The sequence below is a fragment of the Salvia splendens genome, chromosome 14 (assembly GCF_004379255.2).
Source record: "Salvia splendens isolate huo1 chromosome 14, SspV2, whole genome shotgun sequence".
NCBI classification, from domain to species: Eukaryota; Viridiplantae; Streptophyta; class Magnoliopsida; order Lamiales; family Lamiaceae; genus Salvia; species Salvia splendens.
In genome coordinates, this window is record NC_056045.1 from 5,452,174 (window position 1) to 5,467,976 (window position 15,803).

Here is a 15,803-nt window from a genome sequence, read left to right on the forward strand (position 1 = left end):
TTACGGAAATATTAATAATTAATGCTAGTATATAGTACGTAATGTTAGAAACTTAAATATTTATCGTGCTACAAATGACTTCTAGAGCCAGATACAGATATGCGTTGTGTGCTACAATTACCGTAAATGAATTAATTAATTAAAACACAACAAAAAATGAAGATCAAACAAAAAATATGACTGCAGCGAATCGCATGCCTAGATGAGTCGAGTTACTACAACCGAATTTGTCCGCGACTGACAGAAACTACTGAGGTGGCTGTCATCGGACGTCCCAAAGCCCGAGAGCTTCATGCCGTACGCTTCCATCCTTTGCACGTCTCGTGGGATGGGCGACTGCCAAAGCCCGTCCCACCAAGCCGGTGGAAGAAGAGGTGTTAGAGCGCATTGGCTAGACTGGCCACGACAGCTTAGGGGCCCAGCAAATCGGTTCCACACGTGCCCCCACCCAGTCTGTCTCTTCAAACCTTCCGAAAGCAGTGGACGTTGGAAGCTGCTAAGGAACGTGATGCTCGAGTTTAGAGACGAGTTCTCATCTGTGGACAGAATCCAGTGTATACTTTCGTTAGATCATATGTATTTTCAATCCAATCTAACATAATCAAGTAAACGGCTAGTATTTTCGTTGGATGTTAAGCTACTCGGATTTACCTAGTCTGTATGCAGCTGCAAGTGCTGCGATCAGCTGAGCATACGTTGTCCCAACACGTCGGTGAGCTCCAGAAATGACGGCGTGTTTAGCGCGTGATGCCAGAAAGAAATCGACAAAGGCCACCCATCTAGGTGCGGGACCCCAGTCCTTTGTTCTGAAATTCATGACGCTCGACTTTGAGTTGCCCGAAATATTTCCTTTGAACTTTTCATAATCAAAGTGTACGACCTGCAAAATCGAAACCATGGGAGAGCAAGGGGACAAATCTATCAAAATCAAGGATACGTCTCGTTTATGTTGTGATTGAACAACGAATCAAGAAAATGTGGACTAATGAAGAAGCATCAAAAGATTAGATCATGATGATAAAATCAGAGAACTTGAGACGTTACCTCTGCAAATTCTTCTAAAGTTATTGCAATGTTATTCACCATGGAAGGGGTATCAGAAACCAAAACAACTTTTGGTTTTGTTAACATTGGTAGATTAAGGAGAGCTTTCCTTAGGCAGTCCACTGCCGCCTGCTTTGCTCTCACCGATCTACAAAATTATCATTTATGTGACTCGGAAAAAAATGTGTTTTCAATGTAACAGAAGTGCTCTCTTGTCTGAACTACAGACTGATATTAGAAGAAGCTCATGGTAGCAAGTACCTATTCATCATCATCCGCATGTGGAGAACTATATCTGGATCTCTCCCACCACTAAGAGCCCAACTTACTGCCTTTTCCACATCTCTCGAAGGAGAAATCAGGATCCTCATAATCTCCCCAAACACATTAGCTCGGTACTGAAGATTTTCCGGCCTTCCAAATAAATCCGAGGCAGCTTCCCTCATCTCGGGATGTACGTTCTTCAAGAAAAACTGGGCAGCCACAGCATCCGTCGTGTTCTGGAACCTGATTAAAGAGCGGTTCAATAGTCATTCAACTAACAACAGATAATTAATTCCGGCCCCATTTGACATTCCAAGTTACCATATGATAGGTTGCTTCCATTCTCTCCAGTTACCACAGAGAACATTGGTTCGTGATGGCTTCTGGAAATCATCAATCCTCATCGTTAAGTGCCTTTTGTATTTTGTCAGACAACGATTCTGTCTCCACAAATGTTTCATTTCTTTCAATGTAAACGTAACGTTGGAGTAGGAGATGTAATCACCAAAAGGGTACTTATCCCTGAAAGATAAATACACAGCGGAAGTTAGCTGCAGTGCACAAAGATCTAACACAAAATTTAACACCGATCCATCACGTTTTATTTCAGTCCTTATGTAACTGAACACTAAAACTCGCACGAAAGGATGCAAACAAATGTGAACAGAGCAACTAGTCTATTCTTCGGATTTCTGAATGGAATATCAAATAAAATCCAAATTCCCAATGCAAACAGAAAGGCTTGAGAGAGAACCAATATGCCTGGTTTGGCCGATTATCAATGACCGGTTCAGCATCACGCTCAAAGCAGCAGCAGTTAGTATCTTGTACAACTCGTTTCCCAAACCAGCTTCCGATGCTTTCCCAATCACAAAACGGTGGCTGCAGAATTGCTCCGGAGGGAGATTTCGCACCCTCGAGGCACCTGAAATTCAAGATTATATCCATCAAAACCACAAAGCTAAGACAATTAGTTCATCCACAGATGAATCATTCCTCACACACAAATCCCAAATCAACACTCTGTTAACTGAAAAACACATGGTAACTACACACATTCAAAATCCACCACAACACAGTTCAATTAATACACCATTTATAAATAAAATCTAATCATCATCTATCAAAGCACTAATCCCTAAAATTTGGAGCTCCAAAAAATGCCACTCCGTATTAATTAATCTTAAATATGAAAAGAAGAAAAAGCGCACCGTTAGTTTGGAAGTGATGATGAATCAATGTTCTGACTCTAAGAGTCTCTTCCGCATAGCCTCTGCTGAAGATCTCTCCCATCTCTTCCACCGTTGCGCATTTCCTCCCGCCCTCAGCTCCTTCCACCTTATCCGTCGTGGAATTAGCTGGAAACTCCTGCTTCTCGAAGATCTCGTTCCTGATCTGGAGCTGGGGCGATGGATCAATCGACCTGAGATCCGTGGTCAGGAGGCCGAAAATGGTGGATATCGCGATCACGATGAGGAGAAGAGGGACGGAAATCCGGCGCCGGCGGCGCGTCGTAGATTTTGAGCTCATGTTTCCCGGCACCGACACCGGCGACGGTGATAGAGTATCTTTTCTTTTGCTTCTAATTAAACAGCTTCAGCTAAATTTTGTCTAGTACAGTGTGATGTCCGAATATTTCGATAGATACACCGCCACACGATTAGATTGTGTTATGACGATGTTAATATTTGTATAATAAGGTTTATTAATTTATTTCACGCAAAACAAAATAAAAAAAAAGGAACGGAAATTATTTTTTGACGCGTCTCTTGTAGTATATTTTTATTATTTGAGTCATTTAACGTATACCATAAATATCGCGTCCAGTATTATGATTTGATTCCGTCTTTGCTTGTGGAGTATTTAAATTAACAGCCAGATTAGGGAAAACATGGTTTTAAGCGGATAATTATTATTAACCACTGTAATTAATAACTAGATACCTGCACCAAAGTTTTTGTCAATTTGTACTATATTTAATTCATTCACAAGATTGTACGGCGCTATACTTTGGGCAAAAAGGTACTCCATTGTCTTAGAGCATCCGCAACGGTGGACGGACGCCGTCCGTCCGTCCGTGCCAGCGGCACGGAGGAGATCGTCCGCCACTGGCACGGCGCTGCTCAATGCATCGAGCACGTCCGTGCCAGCGAGCAGGTGACGTGGCGGCACGCGATTGGGCAACGGCATAGCCGTTGCCTTTGAATATTTTTATTTTTATTTTTTTAAAATTCGGTATTTAATTTTAAAAACCGATAAAAAATAAAAAAAATATTTTCCAAATCTAAAAAATATGGCCTTTTTTTGCCCGTTTTTCTGAATTTTTTTGATTTGTTTTGATTTTTTTTCCCCAAAATCATCTATAAATACACACATTCACCATCCATTTAGTACATCAAATCATCTCTCATTCATATCTCATTCATAATTCTCATACAACCTATCTACACCATCTCTCACTCAACCTCAAATGGATTTCACCCATCTTATGACGGAAGCGAAGCGCGAAGAACAAGAATACTACGAACAACATCGTGCCGCTTATGAAGCATATGTCGCAGCGAATACCCCCGCTCCTCCTCCTCAACGAACTAGATCAACTTGCCGCTACATCCATCGTGACCGGGAGGGAGCCCACGAAAGGCTCGTTGCCGACTATTTTGCCGACCAGCCTCGGTTTCCGACAGATTACTTCAGACGCCGTTTTCGCATGTCAAAGCGCTTGTTTATGCGAATTGTCAACACATTATCCGCACGTGTTGAATTCTTCCAAACAGGTCCAGATGCAGCCGGCCAGCAAAGTATCACGCCGTTGCAGAAGTGTACGTGTGTCATCTGACAACTCGCTACTGGGCAAACGACCGACCTCTTCGACGAGTATTTGCATGTCGGTGAGTCCACTGGAATCCTTTGTCTAAATTTTTTTTGCGAGGGCGTTCGTACAGCTTTCGGTGATGAATTCCTTCGGGTACCCACCACCGATGATTGCCAACGGTTGCTTCATCTTTACGAATTAGTCCATGGCTTTCCCGGAATGCTTGGCAGCATTGACTGCATGCATTGGAGGTGGAAGAATTGCCTGACTGCTTGGAGGGGGCAACACTTAAGTGGTCACAAAGGCGGCGGCCCAACACTTATCCTTGAGGCGGTCGCCGACTACCGCCTATGGATTTAGCATGCATATTTCGGCATTGCCGGATCCAACAACGACTTGAACGTGCCCTATTCTTCACCACTCTTCAATGATGTGATGAATGGTGTAGCACCGGCGATCGACTTCACCATTAACGGAAATACATACCACATGGGTTACTATCTCGACGATGGTATCTACCCAAGGTGGTCGACTTTCGTGAAGACGCTCAGCAACCCGCAAGACCTGAGACGGGTTCTTTTTGCGCAGCGTCAAGAGTCCGCGCGGAAAGACGTCGAAAGAACCTTTGAGGTCCTTCAAGCCCGATTCAACATTGTGAAGGTCCCGGCTCGACTCTGGTACGTGAATAATATCGCCGGCATCATGTTCACGTGTATTATCTTACACAACATGATTATAGCCGACGAAGGACCGAGGGCGGCTAGCTTCTACGACGAGGATGAAGCCGGAAGCTCAACCGCGAGGTCTCCCCCACGCCGAGGTCGGCATACGACGGTGGGGGAGAGGCTCGAAACAAGACACACAATGCTCGATACCCGAACCCACATTGAGCAACAAGAAGACTTAATCAAACACATGTGGGCGAAATTCGGCAACGAGTAGTGTTTTTTTTTTAATTTTACGAATTTAATTATGTAATTTTAAATTTTTAGGATTTTAATTATGTAATTTTAAATTTTTAGGATTTTAATTATGTCTTTTTTATTTTATTTATAATTTGCAATATTATTTCGGTTATTTAATGAATTTTAATATTATGGAAATATTTTTATTTAATTGAATTTTAAATTGAAATGTGCTCGTCCTTGCGGAAGAGCACAGCTGTGGGTGTTGTGCTCTTGCCGAAGAGCAGACAGAAAAAGTGGGGCCGGACCCACAACCGTGCTCGCTGGCATGAGCACGGTTGTGGGTGCTCTTAATTCATTAATTTAGAAATCACTAGTAATTAATTAGCATTTTATTAAAAATCTACTAGTGTATTATTAAGAATAATGCACTTTTTTAATGGATTGAAAGAATATGGTGGTTTTGTGGCCGTGCCACAACGAATCTAAGAACCAAATCGATCCTAGTGGTTATCACAAGATTCCAGAGTTGTAGACTTCAGCATGAATTCTAATAGAGTACCAAATTTACAAATATTTCCAAAATGAATAGAAAACTAAAGTTAGAAGAAAGTATACTACATAACATAAATTTACACCTGAAACTCCAAATCCAAACCATAAACAAGTAAATTATCATTCCCCTCTCCATCAAATTACCGCCTCTTCATAGCTTCCTCTTCCCCGACGTGGCCGGAGTGCCGCTAAAGAGGCCATCGATGGCCGTCTCAACATCTTCCGGCTGATGCTTGATGTACTTCTCCGTCTGCCTCCTCGACGAAAATATCTGACTATACCTCGCCAGAAACGACCTGTACGCCGGCACCACCATGTTGGTTATCGAAACCCTCAGCTCCGACTGCAGCTGCTCGTCTGAGATCACCCAACTCGTCTGCGTCTTCCGTATGTCGTCGAACAGCGCGTTGAAACTCTTGAACCGCTCCTTTAGCAATTTCTTCACGTGCTTCTTGTTGCCCGTCAGCCCCTCCGGGTTGAGGAAGCCCAGCAGCTTCCCCCACGTCTCCCTCTGGTACCCCTTGTGGTACTGCCGGAGGTCCGACGACATTTTCCGGTACCACGTCTCCGCCAGCAGGCTGTGGAGCCCTCCCGACTTCTTTATCTTTTTCAGCATGTATCTCCCGTTGTTCATCATGAAAATCGAAGTTAACGAAGTGTCCTTGTAGAATTTGGACTTTGCCTCGAGATTCTCGAGGAGCAAGTCCATTATCTTCAGGATCTGCGCCTGGAAAGGCGAAACGACAACCCCTTCAGCATCCGTAGTGGAGGCAGCAGCAGCAGCAACAGTCGCCTCGAGCCTCTGGTGCTCGAGGTAGACTTGCTCGAGCGAGCCCTTGTACATCGCGGTGAATTCAAGGTAATTCATGACGTAAGTTGTGATCGGGTGCACAGCTCCACCAGGAACTGGGTTTTTCCCATGGTCGTTCCTGATGGAGTTTTCGAGCTCAGTGAGGATTGAGATCATAGCCTCCCCGAGATGGCTTCTGATCATCAACGCCTCGTTTTTGAGCTCGGGCGCCACGCCCTGCGCCAGCAGGGCGCCAATCCCGGCAACGACATCCCTGATGGCCTCGTAGATCGTGAGGTACTTGAAGAGCTTGTCAGGGGAGCGGCGCGTGAGCGCCACCGCCTCCGCGAATTTGAGAATGTGCTTGGTGATCCCGCACGTGAGGGCGGAGAGGAGGATCTCCGGCGCGGAGGAATCCCCCGCGAAGACGGAATCTAATAAATTCCGCTCGGCGGGGAATTCCTCCTTGGCGAAGGAGGTGAATTTCATGATCCAGACCTCGATGTCTCTCTCGAGAGACTCCCATGGCTTGCTGTGGATGTCGTCGATGCTGACGTTCTCCAGTCCTACCTGGACGATCTTATCCTCCAGCGCATCCCTCCGCACGATGAAGTACACGTGGTAGCACTCGTCCTGGTAGCCTCCTTTAAGCATTGCAGTGCATACTCTTGTGAGATCGTCCGCGGGCGTCTTGCTGTGTTCCTCCAGCATGACCTTGAATTCGGCCTCCAAGTAGGACATCGCGCGCTGGAGGACGCTGCCGGCGCGGTTGATGGTGTAGGCGTATTTGTAGTCGGATCGGAAGTCGGCCAGCAATTGGACTAGCGAGGTGACGCGGTGGGAGGTTCGGAGGAACCAGGAGGCGTCTTCGGGTTTGAGGCGGGTCCATTTGAGGGGGCCGTCGGTAGAGTCGAAGGCCTCCATCTCCTCCTCCACCAGCATCAGGAATTTCTCGATGATGGTGGGGGCGTCGGGAGGGAGGGGCTCCTGCGACGAGATGTATTGGTCGATTTGGGTGGAGATTGTTGTCAGATCGGGAGGGAGAGGGGAGGACAGCGGAGGCGGCGGCTCCTCCTCTTCATTTGTGTGTTCATTTTCTTGGGGATCCATAGGCGTTGGAGAATGGTGTTTATCTTGTTAGAGGATTTGGGACAATGGAGAGAGAAAGGAAGAGAGAAGAGAGGGAGGAAAACACGCAGACCCAAGATAGAGGGGAATTTTGATGCTTTTGATTTTAAAATATTCAAAGGGTCGTTGTGATAGTTAAGTTGGTTGGTTGGTGTGGTGATAGGTCGTGGCGTCGTGCCCCGCCCGCCACCATAATACATACTTATACTAGTATAATTTTTTTTAAAACTATTATTATTAGTATTTTACTTTTAAATGTTCCATTTAATAAAAATACACAAAAATTATAAAAAGATCGGTTTAAATTGGGCATGTGTGTTGAATAGTTAACTTTTTTTTGTTGTTTAAATTAGATTCTCTATATCTTCTATTTTATCATAGTGGTTAATTGGTTATTTCCACATGGAAGAACTTCAGAATGTATAGTTACATATTAATAATGCGATCTATACCGATTTATGTAAGGTATTTTATTTTGACATAACAACTAAAAGTTGAAGTTTAATTAGATTAATAAAGTGAAAATGATAAATATAAAAAAACAAAAATAAGTTATGATATCATATTCACATTTTCAAATAATAAGTATAATAAAAAATGAAAAGAGTACAACTCCCTTTTGGTCCAAAACATATAGTCAAATTACGAATTTTGTCCATTATATTCACTTTTCGATTTTTGGGTCCATAATATACGAAAAATCGCTCCCGGTTTGGTCCTTTTTGGACGGCTCAGTTACAATGCGGAAGTCAACCGTTAATTAACAAAAATTTGACTAAATTAAGCTTTAAACTAGATTATTAGTGACTAAATAATTTGCTAATTATTTTCTTAAAAAATACCAATTAATTATTTTCATAATTATAGTTATGCTTTGAATAAGAGAAGAACGACTCTTCAACTCTCATTTTCAAAAAGAAGAAGGCAAAGTGTCGTTCCGGCGATTCTGAGCGATAAATTTCAACTCTCACTCCAAGCCCTAAATTCCGGCGATTCTGAGCGATATACCAGCGTTCCAGCCAGAGTTGGGAGTCTCCGAACCCACCTGAAAATGAAGTCGAGCCACCTGAGAATGAAGGCGAGAAGGGTCCTGGCCCGTCGGTAGCTAACCCTAATCCCGAAGGTGGGTTGGCGTCGTCGAACCCTAGCCCCATCGCGGAAGTCGAAGTGGAGCTACATTCCTGTAACGACGGGTCAAAGTCAAACCCTAATTCTTCCAAGGGTGACCGATGACCTCCGATTGACGCCGATGACCCCAAATTAGAGAGGAGGACGAAGATGAGATGCGACCGCTCTGTTTCTCATAAGCCGCCACTTCCTCTGAAGAAGAAGCAAGCAAGCTAGCTCGCAATTGCATCGAACTCAAAATACAAATTTCAAACAAAAACTAGGATTTTCATCAAATTAATTCAACGTACAAAATATCCCAACAACAACTACAAATCATAGAGCATATACAACAACATTACACTAATTTCTCAAATTTTGCCTTCATCTCTGCTTTAATTTTGTCCAACATCAACTGTACAACCTCAATTTTTTCATTAATTTCTGCTACAACCAACCCTAAATCAGAAGCAACAACTGAGGTTGACGAAGAAGAGGCTTCGCCTTGATGAATTGGCTCACCCCACTTGAAGAAATTGCATTCGTTCTTCTCACAAGCAAAGTAAAACTTCCCTTTTGACGGTTTGGTGTTGCTGCTGACGATAGTGCCGCTACCTTCTTACAAAAGCAGAGCAGAGGCCTAAATCGAAGATCGCGTCCACCGCCGTTGTCGCCGGAATTGCTGCTGGAAATCGACCGATGCATTTCAAATGATTTTTCGGTGTGTTCCAGGGTAGGGGAGGACTACGAAGAATTAGGGTTTTTCGCTGATTGTGTGGGGAAGATAGAGAGAGATAAAAAAAGATGAAGTGTGTTTTAAGATTAAATGTTAAAGAGATGGAAAGGAAATCAGTTTTCAAATAACATTTGGGGAATTCTTAGTTATAATATTATTTTACATAATTTAAAAAATATTTGCTATATTAATCAAATTCCTTAATCTAGTTAAACTTTTGCTAATTAACGGTTGACTTCCGCATTTTAATTGAGCCATCTAAAAAGGACCAAATCGGGAGCATTTTCATATTTTCATATGTTATGGACCCGAAAATCGGAAAATGAATGTAATGGATAAAATTCGTAATTTGAGTATATGTTTTGGAAAGGGAGTTTACTCAAAATGAAAATGACGACGCGGTGGAAACTGTAGTAGCGTCATCGCAAGTCTACTTTTAGTCTTTGATTCCCTGACCCCAGAGATATCAATCCTCAAATCCAATTTGTAATTACAAGCCCTAATTCAATCTCAAATTCTTGCAATTCGCACTCAACAACCAAATCACCTCTCTGCTTACTAAATTCCACCTGATACCCAAAAGATTGACGAAAATTGAGTATGAAGCTTGAAGAAAATTCAACATTTACCGCAAGAGGCTCGTGTTTCGTCTAAAGGTTTTTTTTTTACTCATCTTTCCAAATTTCAGTTCGTAGCTTGTTTCTTTGGGTATAATCAGCATATATTCTTTCGTATCCTGTGATTCTATCTCCTTATTTAATTAAAAAAAAGCCGTGCGTTATTTTTATGTGCTGATTTTCCGTTTTTGTTAATTATTTGAGTTCCTTTTGCTTATGTGATGTGGCCTTTAAATTCTATCCGTTACTTTCAGGAGTAAATTGATAATTTTTGGTAAAACTAGCTGCTCACAGCATTACTCGATTTGCATCAGATTTCATCCAAATTTTACTATATGCTGAGTTTAGGTGGATATCCCAATTTTGTCAAATTAACCCGAAAAGGGTTCTTGTGACAAAGTGTTTGTACCCAGATTATCTAGATGGGCTTCTATGTGCATGTGTTTCGAGCAGAGAGATGAAATAAATATTTATGTGTTTAATTATTGTTGATGTACTGATAGTTGAACTGGTTGTGATATAGTGAAGTAGATCGTATCGTGTGAATGCATGCAATAACGAAACGATGTTTGTAGTATCTTTGTAAACCTTTGAATGGTTAAAAGACTGACATCTGCAGATCTCAGTGTTGTTTTTATGCTGAATTTTAGTTTTCAGATTTTTAGAAATTGATCTTTACGTCATGCATGAACTTCTTTTTTCATTAAGTATTACCTGCATTACTATAATTACTATGTTTGTGTGGGGTTGTCTACAAGGTGATCACGTGGCGACTACCTCTCATTATGTTTCTCCATGTTTGCGCATGTGTGGGGTTATTTCCAATGTGATTGGTGGCTTACATGTGTTTTGATTCCTTTCGCAATTGCAGTATCAGTTTCGCTTTGTATAGTGGTCTGCTAGGGACTCACTGACTTAGCAGACTTTGAGCAGGACAGCATGGTAAGCACTTTTAATCCGCAGATACTGGTTGACAAGCTGTTAAAGCTCAACAGCTCGCAGCAAAGCATTGAGAGTATCCTGCCATGTTATTAATTACCAATTATTTCAAGATCTTTTCATAGCTTTTATTACTAAATTTTGCTAGTTATATGCTTTGTTGCCTTATTACCTCTAGGAGTTTCCGCCCCACGATGTTGTTAAATAGCAGCATGGCGCTATATCATGGCGAATTTTAAGCAAAATTCCTACGCCGTGGTGGCTTTTGGCAGTTTTTGGTGGTGGCCCCCGTGGCCTTTATGGCACTAGTTTTCAATTTTTAACCCATAACCGGCTCACATTCGAATTTAAAAAAAGAAAAAAAGACTTTTAAGTTTAAAATCTCAAACCTATTGGTAGAAAAACCCTATCTCTCTCTCTCTCTCTCTCAACCCTATCTTCACTCTCCTTGTTCCGCCGCCAGCACCACGGCCTGCCTTCCGAATTGCCACCAACCTCCAGTAATTTAGACATGATATGTGTTATGATACTACTACATTTTATCTGATTGTTGAGTTAAGATTTTAACTATTAGACATTATATAGTAATTGTTATGACTTTATGCTTTAATTATTGTTCTAAGATTTGAGATATTATATTTTTGTTATATTAATAACATTTTATTTATTTATTTATTGACCGCCATATCCTGCCATGCCGACCTGCCATATCTCTTGGGTGGTTTTTGGGTCGGTCGCGGTACGCCATTGACAACATTGCTGCCCCAAGAAAGTAATACCCACTGGTGCTGTCAGTTTTACTTATAAAATCGATACTCATTGTCTATTAGAATGTATTAATCTAATGCTCTTAAGGGTTAGGATATTCCATACACTACACAAATGCTAATCGTGTGTTTGCTGAACCAATCTCTCAAGTCGCAACATATATTACCTGGTGATGGAGGATTATCATTGTAGATTTTCGCTTAATTTTTCCTTGACATTGCTAAGCTCTATCACACTGGTGCATTTTTCATATGAACAAAGCAAAACAAGTCGTAGAAACATGGGATATGCAGTTTCAGTGTGCTCATCGTGAGCAGCGCCTGCCTTTTCTATATCTTGCAAATGACATTCTCCAGAATAGCAGACGAAAGGGTGCCGAGTTTGTTGCAGAGTTTTGGAAGGTTCTACCAGACTCTCTTCATGATGTTATTGAACATGGAGATGAAAATGCAAAGAGTGCTGCTTTACGCCTGGTATGTGCATCTTTTCTTCATTCTTGTTTCGTGGATGCTGTTTTCTGTTGGTTGTTGTCAAGGAAATGATATATGCATAATTTCTGGTGTGGTAATGGTAAATGCATAATTTCTGTGAACAAACAGTACAAATAAAAGCTTAAGAAGGTGAACAGAAATTTCTGAGAGTAATCTTGCATCTCCTTATCCAGTGTAACAATGTCATAAACCTGCTCCGTCTCCATTTCATTTTCCTTAAATACTTTCTAACTCAAATGGCTCAATTCAAGTTTGTTGTTATATCTTGCATGCGCTGTAGATTGCATATTTGCACGACAAAAAATGATTTTGAGGCATTTTCCAAATTCTTTATTTCTTTGATAATACTTCCATATATAAAAATAGAGTGTTAAATTTTCATCTATTTCAAATGCTTTCGAATCTCTGTGCAGCTGTGCTAGTTCTCTTCCATGCCTCTTTCTCTGCTCCTTGCACTCTTTTATGCATCTTACCCTGCAACAACTCAAAGGAAACATAGGGTGAAATGTGATTAGGATTTTTATTCTGTTGGTATTCATCTTATCTATTACAAAGTTCTCGGAATTATCTAAATGATTGTTCTTGAAAGTCTAACTCTATTTGATTTTTTTTATCATATGCAGATTAGTATCTGGGAGGAGAGAAAAGTATTTGGCTCGAGAGGCCAAATTCTCAAAGAAGAGTTTGTAAAGAGGCAATTGGACAATGGCAATAAAACTCGGAACCTTAACGGACCTAAAGTGGTACATTTGAAATGGCAAATCCTGTAACAGCTATACATGGTTTGTGTATTTTAATTTCCAGTAATTGCTTTTCCTTTCATTCGTAAACAGCAGCCGGCTGGTGGGAATCCATTGAAAAAACTAGTTTCTGGTTACGAAGCTGTATCTAGCAGTCATTTGGATGAGGATGCCATTTTCAGAAAATGTAGAAATTCCATAACCTTTGTTGAAAAAGTGGATAAAGAAGTCGATAGTGATTCTCGATTAGGTATGTTGGCTTTCATTGTCATGCGCCATTGTTTACCATATTTGATAAAACCCCGAAGTTTTTCTGTCGCTTTTATGCTTGATACTGCCAATATAAGTAGTGTATCTTCTTCTTTCATAGGCTTTTAGTACATACTTGTCAGCCTGGTGGATCTTATTGTTTAGACTGCACTGTCTTTTCCTTTCTTGCACATTTTACCTTTTAACTTAATACTAAGATTTATCGTACAATTACTAGTCTTGCATAGGCTGGAGTTCTGTGACAAAGACATATCTCAAACTACTTGGGAAGCTTCATATTTTTAGTATGCCAGTATGTTTCGGATACTTGAATTGTACACAGTTTACCTTTCAAACTGCTCTATGTCAGTAGGCTTTAGCCATTGACCCTTGGTATATAAGTTACTTGGCCAATTTATTTTACAATTTTTTTAAGCCATATCATTTTAACTTCAGAGGTCGGATATATAATACGAATAATAATAATCTTGGTAAAGAGTTGACAGTTCCGTGGAAAAACTATTGAGCAGGCCATGTCAAGGGTGGTATAGGCGATGAGCTCAAGGAGCATAATGCAGTTTTGAGGGACTGCATCGAGCAACTCGCTGTTGTTGAATCTGCTAGAGCAAATCTTGTATCTTTGTTAAGGGAGGCTCTGCAGGAGCAGGTATATTGCTTGGAACAAAAATTCTCATTTTGTTGCAATTTGTTCTTATATCTTAACTTTGATCACTCATATTGTTAATAGGTTTATAAGTTGGACCAAGTTCGAGATCAACTTCAGGTATATAAGATGCTTGTTTAACGTTTCTGAACTTCGCATCTATAGTTAATTTACATATATATGGTCGCTTAGAACTGGATCATCATTGAATTGAATCTTGTTTTACTTAATGATTTCACTGTTTGGAGTGATTAATCCGGATTGTTTTACCGTTATAGATTTCGTTGTCTGCACTTGCACAATCTACAGATAGTTGATTCTAACCATACTGCCCCTGGATTCTCACTTCTCAGGCAGCACAGACACATTCTGAGCAGGCGGGCAAGCTTCTTGGTGGCAATGGTCACAGACAGGTTCTCGTCGAGCAGAATAGAAACGCAATTCCAGCATCTCAGATGCCGCTGAAATTGACACCTACATCCGGGGAGCAGACAGCCTCTGTGACCTACACCCGGCAGGTGCCCTTTCCCGAAAACTCTAGCCACATTGAAGAAGATCCCAAATCTGCAGCAGCTGCAGTGGCAGCAAAACTCACATCATCGTCGTCTTCCACCCAGATGCTGACTTTCGTGCTCTCGTCTATTGCATCAGGAGTGATCGGAAGCTCCATCAACGGCCCCCCTGAGAAGAGGGCTAAGCTCGAGAATGAACACCCTTCTTACATCCCTAAGAATGCTCCAGCTCCGGCTCCAGCTCCAGCCTTCGAGCAATATCTGCCGGTCACCTCGCAGGGGTTGGACTCCGATGAATCCCCACCCCCACCCCCACCCCCGCCACCGCCACCGCCATCATCTCCACCTCCCCCACCGCCAATGCCACCACCTATGCAATCTTACCCGGTGCCCCAATTCATGCAAACCGTGATGCCTGTTCTGGCCGGTCAGTACACCTACAGCCCGAGCCTGCAGCCACCGCTAACCCCACCTGGTTACGCCCCGCCTGCAGCCGGAGTGTCTCCGTTCTGTCCTCCATCGACTGTTTACCAAAATTTTCCCCCTGAAAGTGGTTTATACGGTCAGCCATCCTTACCGATGACTCCGATGAGCCGTCGGTAGAATCAGTGCTGCGGTTCTTCTTGGTGTCTGTTGTGACCATGTCCATGGTGTAAAAAAGCTAGTTAAGCTTTGGTCCAGTATACAGTAGAAATGTGATAAGATTCGGATTGGATATAGTGATTTACCCATTGTAGTTTAGGATGTCTGTAACTTAATTTCTCCAAATTTATTGGACTTTTACTGAGTTAGGGAAGTTTATATTTCGAGTCTGCGTTACATTTTTTTAATCTATATTAAAGACAAATTTCAGAATATGGGTCTCGTATCCATAATGTAGGCTATGTTTGGTGGATCGATTTTTCTTTAATAAACGATTAACAAAAGGCCCGCGAGGGTGTGATCAATTGCTAACTCATCTGTTAATTGCTAACTATAACTAGTTTAAGTCCATAGGATTTTCAGAGATCTAGTGGTTTATAAATTATCACTTGTAATTTCTTCTTATTATTTAAATTTAAATAGGTTAGAAGAATGACTAAATTTAGGATTTTGGATAAAATGTCAATATAGTATATAAAAAATATCAGTGTGATTCCTTGAATATGTCAACATTGACATTATATATATATAGGGGTGCATTATAATGATAACCCCAATTTCCGTAATAACACTATAACTAAATCTGGACCACAAGTTTTTAAAATCACGTGGTCTAGATTCAAACTTAGATTTACTTCATAAAAAAAGCGCGGGGGTAAATATATCATTTCGCTCATGATAAAATTTACGTATCCAAATTTCGCTCATTTAATTTCTGAATTTCGCTCATTTTATCATTTTATCAGTCAGTCAAAAGTACCATTTTATCAACTAAGAGTATCATTCTATCCGACAAAACTATCATTCTATGCAATAAACCTAACATATATCATTTTA

The 15,803-nt window shown here is 41.4% G+C and overlaps 3 protein-coding genes across 4 annotated transcripts; 1 reads left to right on the forward strand and 2 right to left on the reverse strand.

Moving 5' to 3' along the window:
- LOC121765774 lies at positions 1–2,968 on the reverse strand. The gene is made up of 7 exons (XM_042162002.1): positions 2,520–2,968; positions 2,071–2,233; positions 1,630–1,830; positions 1,306–1,551; positions 1,045–1,192; positions 652–880; positions 1–536 (listed from the first exon to the last, which is right to left on the reverse strand). Exons 1-7 carry the CDS (start codon positions 2,836–2,838, stop codon positions 199–201), a joined length of 1,644 nt encoding a protein of 547 aa, XP_042017936.1. The 5' UTR covers positions 2,839–2,968; the 3' UTR covers positions 1–198.
- Positions 2,969–5,568: 2,600 nt separating this feature from the next.
- LOC121764894 (exocyst complex component EXO70B1-like) lies at positions 5,569–7,546 on the reverse strand. The gene has a single exon (XM_042160920.1). It carries the CDS (start codon positions 7,481–7,483, stop codon positions 5,735–5,737), a length of 1,749 nt encoding a protein of 582 aa, XP_042016854.1. The 5' UTR covers positions 7,484–7,546; the 3' UTR covers positions 5,569–5,734.
- A 2,201-nt stretch (positions 7,547–9,747) lies between these two features.
- On the forward strand, positions 9,748–15,136 carry LOC121763417 (regulation of nuclear pre-mRNA domain-containing protein 1B-like). 2 transcript variants are annotated; one of them, XM_042159427.1, is made up of 8 exons: positions 9,748–10,000; positions 10,833–10,976; positions 11,894–12,141; positions 12,783–12,902; positions 12,993–13,149; positions 13,679–13,815; positions 13,897–13,932; positions 14,166–15,136. In XM_042159427.1, the coding sequence occupies exons 2-8, from the start codon at positions 10,901–10,903 to the stop codon at positions 14,925–14,927; spliced, it is 1,536 nt and encodes a 511-aa protein (XP_042015361.1). In that variant the 5' UTR covers positions 9,748–10,000; positions 10,833–10,900; the 3' UTR covers positions 14,928–15,136. The 2 variants fall into 2 exon arrangements, with proteins under 2 accessions (XP_042015361.1, XP_042015363.1); XM_042159429.1 differs by having other exon boundaries at positions 12,996–13,149.
- Positions 15,137–15,803: the final 667 nt, after the last annotated feature.